The sequence below is a fragment of the Staurois parvus genome, unplaced genomic scaffold (assembly GCF_062004578.1).
Source record: "Staurois parvus isolate SC_StPar_1 unplaced genomic scaffold, SC_StPar_1.0 ptg001509l, whole genome shotgun sequence".
NCBI classification, from domain to species: domain Eukaryota; kingdom Metazoa; phylum Chordata; class Amphibia; order Anura; family Ranidae; genus Staurois; species Staurois parvus.
This window is the reverse complement of record NW_028319305.1, coordinates 103246-122690: the sequence shown is the minus strand read 5'-3', so window position 1 is coordinate 122690 and position 19445 is coordinate 103246. Positions and strand designations below refer to the sequence as shown.

The following is a 19445-nucleotide window of genomic DNA, read 5'->3' as shown; positions in this document are numbered from 1 at the left end:
TGACTGGGGAGCACGGAATGGGGGGGGAAACACGTCACATGACTGGTGGAGCACGGAATGGGGGGAGGGGCAAAACACGTCACATGACTGGGGAGCACGGAATGGGGGGGGGAAACACGTCACATGACTGGTGGAGCACGGAATGGGGGGGGGGGGGTGCAAAACACGTCACATGACTGGGGAGCACGGAATGGGGGGGCAAAACATGTCACATGACTGGGGAGCACAGAATGGGGGGGGAAACACGTCACATGACTGGTGGAGCACGGAATGGGGAGGGGCAAAACATGTCACATGACTGGTGGAGCACGGAATGGGGGGAGGGGGCAAAACATGTCACATGACTGGGGAGCACAGAATGGGGGGGGAAACACGTCACATGACTGGGGAGCACGGAATGGGGAGGGGCAAAACATGTCACATGACTGGGGAGCACGGAATGGGGGGGGAAACACGTCACATGACTGGGGAGCACGGAACGGGGGGAGGGGCAAAACACATCACATGACCGGTAGAGCACGGAACGGGGGGGAGGCAAAACACACAAAATGACTGGTGGAGCACAGAATGGGGGGGGAAAACACATCACATGACTGGTGGAGCCGGGAATGGCGGGGGGGGGGGCAAAACACATCAGATGACTGGTGGAGCATGGAATGGGGGGAGGGGCAAAACATGTCACATGACTAATGGAGCAAGAACCGGGGGGAGGGGCGGTATAACAAGTCACATGACTGGTGGAGCATGGAATGGGGGGGGGGTCACGGGGGCAAAACTATTCAAATGAATAATGAGGAGTGGCGCCGGCTTTGTTCTGCTGATAATATATGGAGGACTCAGCACATCTGATATCTCATAGAAGTAATCCATGTCGGCTCTATCCATCCATCCCTCCATGTCCCCATCCATCCATCCATCCATGTCAGCTCCATCCATCCATCCATCCATGTCCCCATCCATCCATCCATGTCCCCATCCCTCCATCCATGTCCCCATCCATCCATCCATCCATCCATGTTCCCATCCCTCCATCCATGTCTCCATCCATCCATCCATGTCGGCTCCATCCATCCATGTCCCCATCCCTCCATGTCCCCATCCATCCATCCATGTCGGCTCCATCCATCCATGTCCCCATCCCTCCATCCATGTCCCCATCCATCCATCCATCCATGTCCCCATCCATCCATCCATGTCCCCATCCCTCCATCCATCCATGTCTCCCATCCCTCCATCCATCCATGTCTCCCATCCATCCATCCAAGTCCCCATCCCTCCATGTCCCCATCCATGTCTCCATCCCTCCATGTCCCCATCCATCCCTCCATCCATGTCCCCATCCATCCCTCCATCCATGTCCCCATCCATCCCTCCATCCATGTCCCCATCCATCCATCCATCCCTCCATGTCCCCATCCATCCCTCCATGTCCCCATCCATCCCTCCATGTCCCCATCCATCCCTCCATGTCCCCATCCATCCCTCCATCCATGTCCCCATCCATCCCTCCATGTCCCCATCCATCCCTCCATCCATGTCCCCATCCATCCCTCCATCCATGTCCCCATCCATCCCTCCATCCATGTCCCCATATATCCATCCATCCATGTCCCCATCCATCCTTCCATCCATGTCCCCATCCATCCCTCCATGTCCCCATCCCTCCATGTCCCCATCCATCCCTCCATCCATGTCCCCATCCATCCTTCCATCCATGTCCCCATCCATCCATCCATCCATCCATGTCTCCATCCATCCCTCCATCCATGTCCCCATCCATCCCTCCATGTCCCCATCCCTCCATGTCCCCATCCATCCCTCCATCCATGTATGTCCCCATCCATCCCTCCATCCATGTCCCCATCCATCCATGTCTCCCATCCATCCATCCATCCATCCATCCAAGTCCCCATCCCTCCATGTCCCCATCCATCCCTCCATCCATGTCTCCATCCCTCCATGTCCCCATCCATCCCTCCATCCATGTCCCCATCCATCCATCCATGTCCCCATCCATCCATGTCCCCATCCATCCCTCCATCCATGTCCCCATCCATCCCTCCATCCATGTCCCCATCCATCCATCCATCCATCCATGTCCCCATCCATCCCTCCATCCATGTCCCCATATATCCATCCATCCATGTCCCCATCCATCCTTCCATCCATGTCCCCATCCATCCCTCCATGTCCCCATCCCTCCATGTCCCCATCCATCCCTCCATCCATGTCCCCATCCATCCTTCCATCCATGTCCCCATCCATCCATCCATCCATCCATGTCTCCATCCATCCCTCCATCCATGTCCCCATCCATCCCTCCATGTCCCCATCCCTCCATGTCCCCATCCATCCCTCCATCCATGTATGTCCCCATCCATCCCTCCATCCATGTCCCCATCCATCCATGTCTCCCATCCATCCATCCATCCATCCATCCAAGTCCCCATCCCTCCATGTCCCCATCCATCCCTCCATCCATGTCTCCATCCCTCCATGTCCCCATCCATCCCTCCATCCATGTCCCCATCCATCCATCCATGTCCCCATCCATCCATGTCCCCATCCATCCCTCCATCCATGTCCCCATCCATCCATCCCTCCATGTCCCCATCCATCCCTCCATCCATGTCCCCATCCATCCCTCCATCCATGTCCCCATCCATCCATGTCCCCATCCATCCCTCCATCCATGTCCCCATCCATCCCTCCATGTCCCCATCCATCCCTCCATCCATGTCCCCATCCATCCCTCCATCCATGTCCCCATCCATCCCTCCATCCATGTCCCCATCCATCCCTCCATCCATCCATGTCTCCCATCCATCCATGCCCCCATCCATCCCTCCATGTCCCCATCCATCCCTCCATCCATGTCCCCATCCATCCCTCCATCCATGTCCCCATCCAAGTCTCCATCCCTCCATGTCCCCATCCATCCCTCCATCCATGTCCCCATCCATCCCTCCATCCATGTCCCCATCCATCCCTCCATCCATGTCTTCATCCCTCCATCCATCCATGTCTCCCATCCATCCATGCCCCCATCTATCCATCCAAGTCCCCATCCCTCCATGTCCCCATCCATCCCTCCATCCATGTCTCCATCCCTCCATCCATGTCCCCATCCATCCATCCATGTCCCTATCCATCCATCCAAGTCCCCATCCCTCCATGTCTCCCATCCATCCATCCATCCATGTCCCCATCCCTCCATCCATCAATGTCCCCATCCCTCCATCCATCCATGTCTCCCATCCATCCATCCATCCATGTCCTCATCCCTCCATCCATCAATGTCCCCATCCCTCCATCCATCCATGTCTCCCATCCATCCATCCATCCATGTCCCCATCCCTCCATCCATCCATGTCCCCATCCCTCCATCCATGTCCCCATCCCTCCATCCATCCATCCATGTCCCCATCCCTCCATCCATCCCCCCATCCCTCCATCCATCCATGTCCCCATCCCTCCATCCATCCATGTCCCCATCCCTCCATCCATCCATGTCCCCATCCCTCCATCCCTCCATGTCCCCATCCCTCTATCCATCCATGTCCCCATCCCTCCATCCATCCATCCATGTCCCCATCCCTCCATCCATCCATGTCCCCATCCATCCATCCATCCATGTCCCCATCCATCCATTCTATCCACTTCTACCCATCCATCCATCCATCCCTCCAATGTATTTCTATCTCTCTATCTATTGGCTCATAGATGGCATCACCAGGACCTGACATTTCCTACTTAGGGGCCACAGGGGCCCCCACCCTCCCCCAATGGTTCCGGTACCTGGTAGTTGTCTGTGGCATCGCCCAGCAGCCCCCCGAATGTGATGGCGTTGGTTATACAGCCGAGGTAGATGAAGAGAATGGCGGAGATGGATTGGATGTGGAAGGCGTCATAGAAGTCACTGAGGAACCACGGGAGCTTCCGCTTCATGTCCAGATACAGTCCTCCACAGAACCTGGGAGGAGGATGGAGGAACAATCACACGTGGTCTACAGGAACAATCACACGTGGACTACAGGAACAATCACACGTGGATTACAGGAACAATCACACGTGGACTACAGGAACAATCACACGTGGACTACAGGAACAATCACACGTGGACTACAGGAACAATCACACGTGGACTACAGGAACAATCACACGTGGATTACAGGAACAATCACACGTGGTCTACAGGAACAATCACATGGACTACAGGAACAATCACACGTGGATTACAGGAACAATCACACGTGGACTCCTGGAACAATCACACGTGGACTACAGGAACAACCACACGTGGACTACAGGAACAATCACACGTGGACTCCTGGAACAACCACACGTGGACTACAGGAACAATCACACGTGGACTACAGGAACAATCACACGTGGACTCCTGGAACAATCACACGTGGACTACAGGAACAATCACACGTGGACTACAGGAAGATTCACAGGAACAATCACACGTGGACTACAGGAACAATCCCACGTGGACTACAGGAACAATCCCACGTGGACTACAGGAACAATCCCACGTGGACTACAGGAACAATCACACGTGGACTACGGGAACAATCACGTGGTCTACGGGAACAATCGCACGTGGACTACGGGAACAATCGCACGTGGACTACGGGAACAATCACACGTGGACTACAGGAACAATCACATGTGGACTACAGGATCAATCGCATGTGGACTACAGGAACAATCGCATGTGGACTACAGGAACAATCGCATGTGGACTATAGGAACAATCGCATGTGGACTACAGGAACAATCACATGTGGACTACAGGAACAATCACATGTGGACTACAGGAACAATCACACGTGGACTACAGGAACAATCATGTGGTCTACAGGAACAATCAGATGTGGACTACAGGAACAATCACATGTGGTCTACAGGAACAATCACGTGGTCTACAGGAACAATCATATGGACTACAGGAACAATCAGATGTGGACTACAGGAACAATCACATGTGGTCTACAGGAACAATCACATGTGGTCTACAGGAACAATCACGTGGTCTACAGGAACAATCAGATGTGGACTACAGGAACAATCACGTGGTCTACAGGAACAATCAGATGTGGACTACAGGAACAATCACGTGGTCTACAGGAACAATAGCATGTGGACTACAGGAACAATCGCATGTGAACTACAGGATCAATCGCATGTGCACTACAGGAACAATCACGTGGTCTACAGGAACAATCACATGTGGACTACAGGAACAATCACATGTGGACTACAGGAACAATCACACGTGGCCTACAGGAACAATCACACGTGGCCTACAGGAACAATCACATGTGGACTACAGGAACAATCACACGTGGCCTACAGGAACAATCGCACGTGGACTACAGGAACATGGCAGATATGTGGGATACAGATGGGTCATACACGGGTCATACATGGATCATACATGGATCATACACGGGTCATACATGGGTCATACATGGATCATACACGGGTCATACATGGGTCATACATGGATCATACATGGGTCATACACGGGTGTTCCTGTATACCTTTGTTAGGCCACGTTTGCACTGCCTGGCATTGGACGCTTTATTAAGCACCCTGAATGCCAATCAAAGCTCCTCCCTCTAAATCCAATGCTCACCGTACTGTCCTGTTCACACCTGGCTTTTGCTTTGCTTCAGATATTATCCCCCCCCCCCCGTGTCACTTTCCTGGTGCTTCAGATATTATCCCCCCCCCCCGTGTCACTTTCCTGGTGCTTCAGATATTATCCCCCCCCCCCCGTGTCACTTTCCTGGTGCTTCAGATATTATCCCCCCCCCCCGTGTCGCTTTCCTGGTGCTTCAGATATTATCCCCCCCCCCCCCGTGTCGCTTTCTTGGTGCTTCAGATATTATCCCCCCCCCCCGTGTCGCTTTCCTGGTGCTTCAGATATTATCCCCCCCCCGTGTCGCTTTCTCGGTGCTTCAGATATTATCCCCCCCCCCGTGTCGCTTTCTTGGTGCTTCAGATATTATCCCTCCCCCCCCCGTGTCGCTTTCTCGGTGCTTCAGATATTATCCCCCCCCCCCGTGTCGCTTTCCTGGTGCTTCAGATATTATCCCCCCCCGTGTCGCTTTCTCGGTGCTTCAGATATTATCCCCCCCCCGTGTCGCTTTCCTGGTGCCTCAGACATTATCCCCCCCCCGTGTCGCTTTCCTGGTGCTTCAGATATTATCCCCCCCCCCGTGTCGCTTTCCTGGTGCTTCAGATATTATCCCCCCCCCGTGTCGCTTTCCTGGTGCTTCAGATATTATCCCCCCCCCCGTGTGGCTTTCTTGGTGCTTCAGATATTATCCCCCCCCCCCCCGTGTGGCTTTCTTGGTGCTTCAGATATTATCCCCCCCCCCGTGTGGCTTTCTTGGTGCTTCAGATATTATCCCCCCCCCCCGTGTCGCTTTCTTGGTGCTTCAGATATTATACCCCCCCCCCCGTGTCGCTTTCTTGGTGCTTCAGATATTATCCCCCCCCCCGTGTCGCTTTCTCGGTGCTTCAGATATTATCCCCCCCCCCCGTGTCACTTTCTTGGTGCTTCAAAGTGTCTCCGAAGCCTCCATAGAAGTCTATGGCAACGCTCGCTAACAGCGCCTGCGGCATTTGAGGGGCTTTCATCAGCTTTCCCTCGGCTTTGTATTGCAGATATGAGACATCAGCTCACACACGGCATCTGCCAGGCTTCAGTAAAGCTTCAAAAAGGCACCGAAGCATCAGAAACACGTCAGAAATGCACGTTGAGGCGCTTTAGCGTGTGCTGAAGTCGAAGTGCGTGCAGACGAGCCCCAACACTGACTTATATCTGCCCCATACATGTACAGATCTGACTGGAAACTCTCGATGGCGGATGCAGCCGCTGTGCTCCGTACAACCGGCTATGAATTGTAATCAGCCAATTACTGAGCCGCACAACGCCAGGCTGTAATCCTTCAACAACTTTATTGAAAACAAACACTCCCCAGGATGCCTTCCTCCTGAGGTTGTCCTCTATCGGGACTCATCATGGGGCCAATTAAGGTGAGAAATCAGGACATCCACTCTATATGTATCCGGAGATGGATGTTCAGTTCCTGATTGGGTGAGAAGTGAGACTCCCCGAGATATTCGGCTGACAGCGAGCCCCCCAGTTCCTGGTGTTGGGGTCCCATGTCTGATGGACCATAGCCCACCTCCAGACTGGAGGACAGAAGACTCAGATGGAGGACTCACCTGCCTGTCCAGGAAAGTTCCTCTCCAATCTCATGGGCTCCAGGCATCTCACCGTCTTCACTTGGACCTCCTCCACTGCCGCCACCAACCCCTCCGGCTGATCCATTCATCTGCCCGGCTTCATTCACAGAGAAAACCGATTTCCTGTAGTAGAAGGTGGGAGAGCCAGAAACCGTCTTCATTAGTCTGATTGGTGGAATATTTCCCTTTATTGTACATGAAGACGAGAATCCAAAACACGCTATTATTATACAGCAGATATATGACGGGACACGGCTACAACACGCTATTATTATACAGCAGAAGAGAGCATGACGGGACACGGCTACAACACGCTATTATTATACAGCAGATGTATGACGGGACACGGCTACAACACGCTATTATACAGCAGAAGAGAGCATGACGGGACACGGCTACAACACGCTATTATTATACAGCAGATGAGAGTATGACGGGACACGGCTACAACACGCTATTATTATACAGCAGATGAGAGTATGACGGGACACGGCTACAACACGCTATTATTATACAGCAGATGAGAGTATGACGGGACACGGCTACAACACGCTATTATACAGCAGAAGAGAGCATGACGGGACACGGCTACAACACGCTATTATTATACAGCAGATGAGAGTATGACGGGACACGGCTACAACACGCTATTATTATACAGCAGATGTATGACGGGACACGGCTACAACACGCTATTATTATACAGCAGATGAGAGTATGACGGGACACGGCTACAACACGCTATTATACAGCAGAAGAGAGCATGACGGGACACGGCTACAACACGCTATTATTATACAGCAGATATATGACGGGACACGGCTACAACACGCTATTATACAGCAGAAGAGAGCATGACGGGACACGGCTACAACACGCTATTATTATACAGCAGATGAGAGTATGACGGGACACGGCTACAACACGCTATTATTATACAGCAGATGTATGACGGGACACGGCTACAACACGCTATTATTATACAGCAGAAGAGAGCATGACGGGACACGGCTACAACACGGTATTATTATACAGCAGATATATGACGAGACACGGCTACAACACGCTATTATTATACAGCAGATATATGACGAGACACGGCTACAACACGCTATTATTATACAGCAGATGTATGACGGGACACGGCTACAACACGCTATTATTATACAGCAGATACATGACGGGACACGGCTACAACACGCTATTATACAGCAGAAGAGAGCATGACGGGACACGGCTACAACACGCTATTATACAGCAGAAGAGAGCATGACGGGACACGGCTACAACACGCTATTATTATACAGCAGATACATGACGGGACACGGCTACAACACGCTATTATTATACAGCAGATGTATGACGGGACACGGCTACAACACGCTATTATACAGCAGAAGAGAGCATGACGGGACACGGCTACAACACGCTATTATACAGCAGAAGAGAGCATGACGGGACACGGCTACAACACGCTATTATTATACAGCAGATGAGAGTATGACGGGACACGGCTACAACACGCTATTATACAGCAGAAGAGAGCATGACGGGACACGGCTACAACACGCTATTATTATACAGCAGATATATGACGGGACACGGCTACAACACGCTATTATACAGCAGAAGAGAGCATGACGGGACACGGCTACAACACGGTATTATTATACAGCAGATGAGAGTATGACGGGACACGGCTACAACACGCTATTATTATACAGCAGATGTATGACGGGACACGGCTACAACACGCTATTATTATACAGCAGAAGAGAGCATGACGGGACACGGCTACAACACGGTATTATTATACAGCAGATATATGACGAGACACGGCTACAACACGCTATTATTATACAGCAGATGTATGACGGGACACGGCTACAACACGCTATTATTATACAGCAGATACATGACGGGACACGGCTACAACACGCTATTATTATACAGCAGAAGAGAGCATGACGGGACACGGCTACAACACGCTATTATTATACAGCAGATGAGAGCATGACGGGACACGGCTACAACATGCTATTATACAGCAGAAGAGAGCATGACGGGACACGGCTACAACACGCTATTATTATACAGCAGATGTATGACGGGACACGGCTACAACACGCTATTATTATACAGCAGATGTATGACAGGACACGGCTACAACACGCTATTATTATACAGCAGATGTATGACAGGACACGGCTACAACACGCTATTATTATACAGCAGATATATGACGGGACACGGCTACAACACGCTATTATTATACAGCAGATGTATGACGGGACACGGCTACAACACGCTATTATTATACAGCAGATGTATGACGGGACACGGCTACAACACGCTATTATTATACAGCAGAAGAGAGCATGACGGGACACGGCTACAACACGCTATTATTATACAGCAGATATATGACGGGACACGGCTACAACACGCTATTATTATACAGCAGATGAGAGTATGACGGGACACGGCTACAACACGCTATTATTATACAGCAGATGAGAGTATGACGGGACACGGCTACAACACGCTATTATTATACAGCAGAAGAGAGCATGACGGGACACGGCTACAACACGCTATTATTATACAGCAGATATATGACGGGACACGGCTACAACACGCTATTATTATACAGCAGATATATGACGGGACACGGCTACAACACGCTATTATTATACAGCAGATGAGAGTATGACGGGACACGGCTACAACACGCTATTATTATACAGCAGATGAGAGTATGACGGGACACGGCTACAACACGCTATTATTATACAGCAGATATATGACGGGACACGGCTACAGCACGCTATTATTATACAGCAGATATATGACAGGACACGGCTACAACACAACGAATACCGGATGGTGGGAGGAGCGCATGGAGGAAACGTTCCCCCAAGAGATGAGATTGTAGGGATCACTTACAGGTGGTCAGAGTAGGCGATAGCTGGAGAGATAGGGGTGCGGAGAGGCTCTGGAGAAGTCCTGGAGATGATCATGGCAGTCCAGGAGGTTGAGGGAGGAGCAGAAGGGACGGTTAGGGTGAAATTTTGAAACTAGAGGGGTCATGGAGCTCGGGGCAGAGTTGTAAATGGCTTCTTATGTTGTTTTTAATAAATTGAATTCCATTTGTTGGACAACTGGAGGCAGGTGGAGGGATTGGCAGAGATGAGAGGAAGACACTGATTGGAGGCCAGTGGAGGGATTGGCAGAGATGAGAGGAAGACACTGATTGGAGGCCAGTGGAGGGATTGGCAGAGAGGAGTGGAGGACACTGAATGGAGGTCAGTGCAGGACTTGGCAGGGGGGAGGGGGGACACCAAGTGGAGGCCAGTAGAAGGATTGGCAGAGAGATGTGCAGGACAGCGATTGGAGGTCAGTGGATGGATTGGCAGAGAGGGGTGGAGAGCGTTGAATGGAGGCCAGTGGAGGGATTAGCAAAGAGGGGTGGAGGACACTGAGTGGAGGCCAGTGGAGGGATTGGCAGAGAGGGGTGGAGAACATTGAATGGAGGCCAGTGGAGGGATTGGCAGAGAAGGGTGGAGGACACTGAGTGGAGGCCAGTGCAGGTATTGGTGGGGGCACTGAATGGAGGCCAGTGTAGGGATTGGCAGAGAAGTGTGGAGGACACTGAATGGAGGCCAGTGTAGGGATTGGCAGAGAGGGGTGGAGGACACTGAATGGAGGCCAGTGGAGGGATTGGCAGCGAGGGGTGGAGGACACTGAATGGAAAGTTGTGGAGGGATTGGCAGAGAGGAGTGGAGGACACTGAGTGGAGGCCGGTGGAGGGATTGGCAGAGAGGGGTGGAGGACACTGAGTGGAGGCCGGTGGAGGGATTGGCAGAGGGGGGTGGAGGACACTGAATGGAGGCCAGTGGAGGGATTGGCAGAGGGGGGTGGAGGACATGAATGGAGGCCAGTGGAGGGATTGGCAGAGAGGGGTGGAGGACACTGAATGGAGGCCAGTGGAGGGATTGGCAGAGGGGGGTGGAGGACACTGAATGGAGGCCAGTGGAGGGATTGGCAGAGAGGGGTGGAAGACACTGAATGGAGGCCAGTAGAGGGATTGGCAGAGGGGGGTGGAGGACACTGAGTGGAGGCCAGTGGAGGGATTGGCAGAGAGGGGTGGAGGACACTGAATGGAGGCCAGTAGAGGGATTGGCAGAGAGGGGTGGAGGACACTGAATGGAGGCCAGTGGAGGGATTGGCAGAGAGGGGTGGAGGACACTGAATGGAGGCCAGTAGAGGGATTGGCAGAGAGGGGTGGAGGACACTGAATGGAGGCCAGTGGAGGGATTGGCAGAGAGGGGTGGAGGACACTGAATGGAGGCCAGTAGAGGGATTGGCAGAGAGGGGTGGAGGACACTGAATGGAGGCCAGTGGAGGGATTGGCAGAGAGGGGTGGAGGACACTGAATGGAGGCCAGTAGAGGGATTGGCAGAGAGGGGTGGAGGACACTGAATGGAGGCCAGTAGAGGGATTGGCAGAGAGGGGTGGAGGACACTGAATGGAGGCCTTATGCTACATATATGAACCTTTATTGACCTCCCATGTTACATAGACACAGACTGAATGAAATCTTCAGACACAGAGCGCTCACCTCTGATCAGCAGATGGGATCTTTTTTGGAGGTTCTATTCGGATGGTCGGGTCCCACTCTCCAGGTGGGAGAACAATGACTTCATCTAAGAATTCGTCTATTCCGGCTATCAGATCCTCCCGGTCCCGGGCTTTGTATGCAACGTCACTGAAGAGCTAACCAATGAGAGGACAGAATTAGAGCAGAACTCCGACTGGGACAAACATCTCCCATAGACTAACACAGGCCCATTCCTTGGCTTGTCCCTTGAGGGCTGCAGAGGTTCCTGCACTGAAGGTTACAGATTACAAACCTGTTTCCCCAGCAGACTGAACATTTGGAGAGAGTTTTCTGTTGGATGGAAGTGCATTGTGTGTGGAGTCTAGTCTCTTGTATGTCCATTATTTCTACAGCCTAGAGTTCTAGGATAAGCAATGACAGGTGAACAATGAAATCAGGAGTTCCGTCTGCACTACCTCTGCGAGTAAAGAAGATCCAACACCTTTCTAGATGATTTGTGACAGAGCCAGCCGGGACAGGAGCTTCTGGAGGGGACTGCTTGGCATCTGCAGGGGCTCTGTTCTTTGGTGTGTTCCTGGGGGGGACCTTCAGAGTAGTTTTACTTCGGATTAAAATCCATGTCTCCCCAAAACACACAGACTCTGAGAACTGGAGGACCAGGATACAGATTTGGGGTCTTTGTGCCCAAACCAGCATTGACTGCTTCAACCCCCCTCCTTCCTAGACTCAGAGGCTCTAAGAAGATTATTCAGCTCACAACAAACCTGATGTGAGGAGTAAAGAGTACCTGTTTGGCATCTAAGCTAGTCTCGTCTAGACTTGGGTGTAATGCCCAGTTATAGTGCCTTGGTCTTGTGTCCCAGTGGCGAGGAAGCTGTTTTCTGACGGAACCACCCAATCAGGTGACAGGCATTCCGTCACATGCTTGTTACCTGCATATTCCTGAAGTAACCTGGGACACTGGGGGTATTCACAGAGTTATATAGTTAGGCTGAAAAAAAGACACAACTTCATCCAGTTCAACCAATAGAAAACTCCATATACACAATGCAAAACCTACAGCTGATCTAGAGGAAGGCAAAAAATCCCCTCAAAACATGATCCAGTCTGCTCCAGAGGAAGAAAAAATTCCTTCATGATCCCCCAGGAGACAATCAGATATCCCCTGAATCAATACCTGGAAATTCCCTGAATCAATAATCAGATATTCCCTTCCCTGAATCAATAAATGGATATTACCTGCATCAATAATCAGATATTCCCTGGATCAATAATCAGATATTCCCCAGTTAATAATTATATATTCTCTGGACCAATAACACTGTTCAACAGGTAAAAAGTTTTGGGCATAAAATTAGCTAATCTTACATAATTTTGGGGTGCTGAAAACGAAAATGACCCTAAAAACTGTTGATTGGCTCTAGTTTCCATGATATATTCACCCATCTAATGACGTAAGCCATTCAAAATTATGATGCAACTTCAGCTGCATATTGCGCAATTGATACTGGTGACCAATAGAAAATGTCATGTATACTGAGATGATGCAATATTAGCCTTTAATTGCATCACTTCACTGCATAGAAGCTGCAGTATCTGTAGCTGATTGGAGTTCGTCTTTACATTTGGTTTTCTGCTTATATAGGCTACTCAGTAATGCCTCCAACTTGTGTGAATAAAGCAGATAATTTCTGCTATATCTGCGGTGAAATAACTTTTATCTCACAAAAAAGGAGGATAACAGGAATGATTAAGAAAGCCTACAACTTGTATTTTGGCTGCAAGATAGGAGACCAGGACAAGAGCCGGGCACCACATATATGCTGCAATTCTTGTGGGACGGCACTGGAGCAATGGTTGAATGGAAAAAAGGCATCTATGCCTTTCGCTGTGCCAATGATTTGGAGAGAGCCAACAGATCATGTTAGTAATTGTTACTTTTGTATGGTGCCTCCAATTGTAAAAGGGCTAAATAAGAAGAAAAAGTTATCTGTGCACTATCCAAATATTCCATCGGCAATACGTCCAGTTCCTCATGGAGAGGGGCTACCAATTCCTAAAGCACCAGAATCCTTCGTGGTTGAGTCAAGTGAGGAAGAACCTGAAGCGTGTAGTCACGTGCAGTTGTAAGAGATAGCCCTTTCCTCGAATACAAGAGAAAAGCCAAGAGAAGCAAAACCGACACAAACTGAAGACAAAACTAGTGAGAATCCTAAGTATTAAAATGATTCAACTTAGCTTATGGCTATAATTGTTCTTGGTAATCCTATGCAATATATTATGCCATTTAGGCTTTGTTATGTATCAATATCACTTGCTTTATATTTGTGGAAAGACATCTATCTATATAATTATTGTGCATTATGTAGTCATTACGCCTATAGTAGAAAACTTTCCGTTTACAGAAAAACTAGAGCCAATTGACAAATTTCATTGTTATATTTGAACTCAGAATGTGAAATTCATTAAGAAATGGATCCTTTTGTTTCCAAAACTGGCAAAAAATAAAAATTTGTTGAACAGTGTAATTGGAATTTCCCTGGGTCAATAAACACATATACCCTGAATCAATAATCAGATATTCCCTGGATCAATAATTGGATTTTTCCTGGATCAAAAATAGGATATTTTCTATAACAACAATTGTATATTCCCTAGATCAATAAGCAGATATTACTTGGATCAATAAAATGATATTTCCTGGATCAATAATTGGATATCCCCTGGATACATAATTAGATATTCCCTGGATCAATAATCAGCTATTCTCTGGATCAATAATTGGATATCCCCAGGATCAATAATCTGATATTGCCTGTATCAATAATTGGATATCCCCTGGATCAATAATCGGATATTCTCTGGATAAATAATTAGATATCCCCTGGGTCATCGGATAATGTCTGGATCAGTGATTGGATATTCTCTGGACAAATAATTGGATATTCCCTGGATCAATAATCAGATAATGTCTGGATCAATAATTAGATATTCCCTGGATCAATATTCGGATGTTCTTTGGATCAATAGTTGGATATTCTCTGGATCTATATTTGGATATTCCCTGGATCAATAATCAGATATTCCCTGGACCAATAATCACATTTCCCCTGGATTAATAGTCGGATATTCTCTGGATCAATAATCAGAATTTCCATGGATCAATAATCAGATATTCCCTGGATCAATAATCAGATATCCCCAGGATCAACAATCTGATATTCCCTGGATCAATAATATATTCCCTGGCCCAATAATTGGAATTTCCCTGAATCAATAATCAGAATTTCCCTGGATCAATAATCAGATATTCCCTGGACCAGTAATTGGATTTTCCCTGTATCAAAAATAGGATATTTTCTATAACAATAATTGTATATTACCTGGATCAATAATCAGATATTCCTTGGATCAATAATCATATACTCCCTAGATCAATAATCAGATATTCCCTGGATCAATAATCAGATATTCCTTAGATCAATAATCAGATATTCCCTGGATTAATAATCAGATATTCCTTGGATCCATAATCGGATATTCCTTGGATCAATAATCGGATATTCCCTGGATCAATAATCGGATATTCCCTGGATCAATAATCGGATATTCCCTGGATCAATAATCAGATATTCCTTGGATCAATAATTGGATATTCCCTGGATCAATAATCAGATATTCCCTGGATCACTAATCTGATATCCCCGGGATCAATAATCGGATATTCCTTGGATCACTAATCTGATATTCCCTGGATCGCTAATTGGATATTCCCAGGAACAATAATAAGATATCCCCAGATCAATAATCAAACATCCCCTGGATCCATAATGAGATATCCCCTGGATCAATAACTGGATATACCCTGGATACATAATTAGATATTCCCTGGATCAATAACACAATATACCCTGGATTGGTAGTCTGATATTCTTTGGATCAATAATTGGAGATCTCCTGGATCAATAATTGGAGATCTCCTGGATCAATAACCTGATACCCCTGGATTGGTAATCTGATATTCTTTGGATCAATAATTGGAGATCTCCTGGATCAATAATTGGAGATCTCCTGGATCAATAACCTGATATCCCCTGGATTGGTAATCTGATATTCTTTGGATCAATAATTGGAGATCCCCTGGATCAATAATTGGAGATCTCCTGGATCAATAATTGGAGATCCCCTGGTTCAATAACCCGATATCCCCTGGATTGGTAGTCTGATATTCTTTGGATCAATAATTGGAGATCTCCTGGATCAATAATTGGAGATCTCCTGGATCAATAACCTGATACCCCTGGATTGGTAATCTGATATTCTTTGGATCAATAATTGGAGATCTCCTGGATCAATAATTGGAGATCCCCTGGATCAATAACCTGATATCCTCTGGATTGGTAATCTGATATTCTTTGGATCAATAATTGGAGATCCCCTGGATCAATAACCCGATATCCCCTGGAATGGTAGCCTGATATTCTTTGGATCAATAATTGGAGATCCCCTGGATCAATAATTGGAGATCCCCTGGATCAATAGTCCGATATTCCCTGGCCCCGCCCATTGATACACTCACATCGTCCACCATGAGGGTTGCGATGGCTCGGCCAATCTCGGTGTAGGATTTTCCTTTCCCCATCGGACCCAATAGAATAAACAGGAACCTGATAATCAGAGATCAATATGATCAATACTTATTGGCTATAATGGAAAAGTGTACATTTACTATGAAGAGAATACTGGAATGTGATTGGAGGTTGGATATTATAGGGCGGGGCTCATCCATTTATACATTTATTTAATCCCGATCTTCAGAATAATTATTGATTATTTGTAATCCTTTGATCCCGACTCCGGTACTGACAATCCTCCTGCATTAGAGAGGGCGGGAGGACAGACCTGAGGGGGGAGGGTTCTATATGGATGACGGAACGTATACGATGTGAGGAGGGGGAGGTTCTATATGGATGACGGAACGTATACGATGTGAGGAGGGGGGAGGTTCTATATGGATAACGGAACGTATATGATGTGAGGGGGGAGGTACTATATGGATGATGGAACGTATACGATGTGAGGAGGGGGAGGTTCTATATGGATAACGGAACGTATACGATGTGAGGGGGGAGGTACTATATGGATGATGGAACGTATACGATGTGAGGGGGGGAGGTTCTATATGGATGATGGAACGTATATGATGTGAGGGGGGAGGTACTATATGGATGATGGAACGTATACGATGTGAGGAGGTTCTATATGGATGACGGAACGTATACGATGTGAGGAGGGGAGGTTCTATATGGATGATGGAACGTATACGATGTGAGGAGGGGAGGTTCTATATGGATGATGGAACGTATACGATGTGAGGAGGGGAGGTTCTATATGGATGATGGAACGTATACAATGTGAGGAGGGGAGGTTCTATATGGATGATGGAACGTATACGATGTGAGGGGGGAGGTACTATATGGATGATGGAACGTATACGATGTGAGGAGGGGGGAGGTTCTATATGGATAACGGAACGTATACGATGTGAGGGGGGGGGGGAGGTTCTATATGGATGATGGAACGTATACGATGTGAGGGGGGGAGGTTCTATATGGATGATGGAACGTATACGATGTGAGGAGGGGGGAGGTTCTATATGGATGATGGAACGTATACGATGTGAGGAGGGGAGTTCTATATGGATGATGGAACGTATACGATGTGAGGAGGGGAGGTTCTATATGGATGATGGAGCGTATACGATGTGAGGAGGGAGGTTCTATATGGATGATGGAACGTATACGATGTGAGGAGGGGAGGTTCTATATGGATGATGGAACGTATACGATGTGAGGGGGGAGGTTCTATATGGATGATGGAACGTATACGATGTGAGGAGGGGGGAGGTTCTATATGGATAACGGAACGTATACGATGTGAGGGGGGGGGGAGGTTCTATATGGATGATGGAACGTATACGATGTGAGGGGGGGAGGTTCTATATGGATGATGGAACGTATACGATGTGAGGAGGGGAGGTTCTATATGGATGACGGAACGTATACGATGTGAGGAGGGGGAGGTTCTATATGGATGATGGAACGTATACGATGTGAGGGGGGAGGTACTATATGTATGACGGAACGTATACGATGTGAGGAGGGGAGGTTCAATATGGATGATGGAGCGTATACGATGTGAGGGGGGAGGTTCTATATGTATGACGGAACGTATACGATGTGAGGAGGGGAGGTTCTATATGGATGATGGAACGTATACGATGTGAGGGGGGGAGGTTCTATATGGATGATGGAACGTATACGATGTGAGGAGGGGAGGTTCTATATGGATGATGGAACGTATACGATGTGAGGAGGGGAGGTTCTATATGGATGATGGAACGTATACGATGTGAGGAGGGGAGGTTCTATATGGATGATGGAGCGTATACGATGTGAGGGGGGAGGTTCTATATGTATGACGGAACGTATACGATGTGAGGAGGGGAGGTTCTATATGGATGATGGAACGTATACGATGTGAGGAGGGGGAGGTTCTATATGGATGACGGAACGTATACGATGTGAGGAGGGGGAGGTTCTATATGGATGATGGAACGTATATGATGTGAGGAGGGGGGAGGTTCTATATGGATGACGGAACGTATACGATGTGAGGAGGGGGGAGGTTCTATATGGATGACGGAACGTATACGATGTGAGGAGGGGAGGTTCTATATGGATGATGGAACGTATATGATGTGAGGGGGGAGGTTCTATATGGATGATTGAACATATACGATGTGAGGAGGTTCTATATGGATGATGGAACGTATACGATGTGAGGAGGTTCTATATGGATGATGGAACGTATACGATGTGAGGAGGGGGAGGTTCTATATGGATGATGGAACGTATACGATGTGAGGGGGGAGGTTCTATATGTATGACGGAACGTATACGATGTGAGGAGGGGAGGTTCTATATGGATGATTGAACATATACGATGTGAAAAGGTTCTATATGGATGATGGAACGTATACGATGTGAGGAGGGGGAGGTTCTATATGGATGATGGAACGTATACGATGTGAGGAGGTTCTATATGGATGATGGAAAGTATACGATGTGAGGAGGTTCTATATGGATGATGGAACGTATACGATGTGAGGAGGTTCTATATGGATGATGGAACGTATACGATGTGAGGGGGTTCTATATGGATGATGGAACGTATACGATGTGAGGGGGGGTTCTATATGGATGATGGAACGTATACGATGTGGGTGGGGAGGTTCTATATGGATGACGGAACGTATACGATGTGAGGAGGTTCTATATGGATGATGGAACGTATACGATGTGAGGAGAGGAGGTTCTATATGGATGACGGAACGTGTAGGATGTGAGGAGGGGGGAGGTTCTATATGGATGATGGAGCGTATACGATGTGAGGAGGGGAGGTTCTATATGGATGATGGAACGTATACGATGTGAGGAGGGGGGAGGTTCTATATGGATGATGGAACGTATACGATGTGAGGGGGGAGGTACTA

General features: G+C 48.4%; 1 protein-coding gene across 4 annotated transcripts in view; it reads right to left on the bottom strand.

Annotated features, from left to right (window-relative positions):
- Positions 1-19445, bottom strand: part of SLC4A5 (solute carrier family 4 member 5) — a 169952-nt gene that overhangs the window by 67081 nt on the left and 83426 nt on the right. For all 4 annotated transcript variants that reach the window (XM_089662644.1, XM_089662648.1, XM_089662647.1 and 1 more), the window contains exons 10-13: positions 16470-16557; positions 11891-12045; positions 7249-7392; positions 3799-3973 (exon numbers count right to left, since the gene is read on the bottom strand). In XM_089662644.1, coding sequence (XP_089518770.1) covers positions 3799-3973; positions 7249-7392; positions 11891-12045; positions 16470-16557 — 562 coding nt within the window. The remainder of the gene's footprint in view (positions 1-3798; positions 3974-7248; positions 7393-11890; positions 12046-16469; positions 16558-19445) is intronic.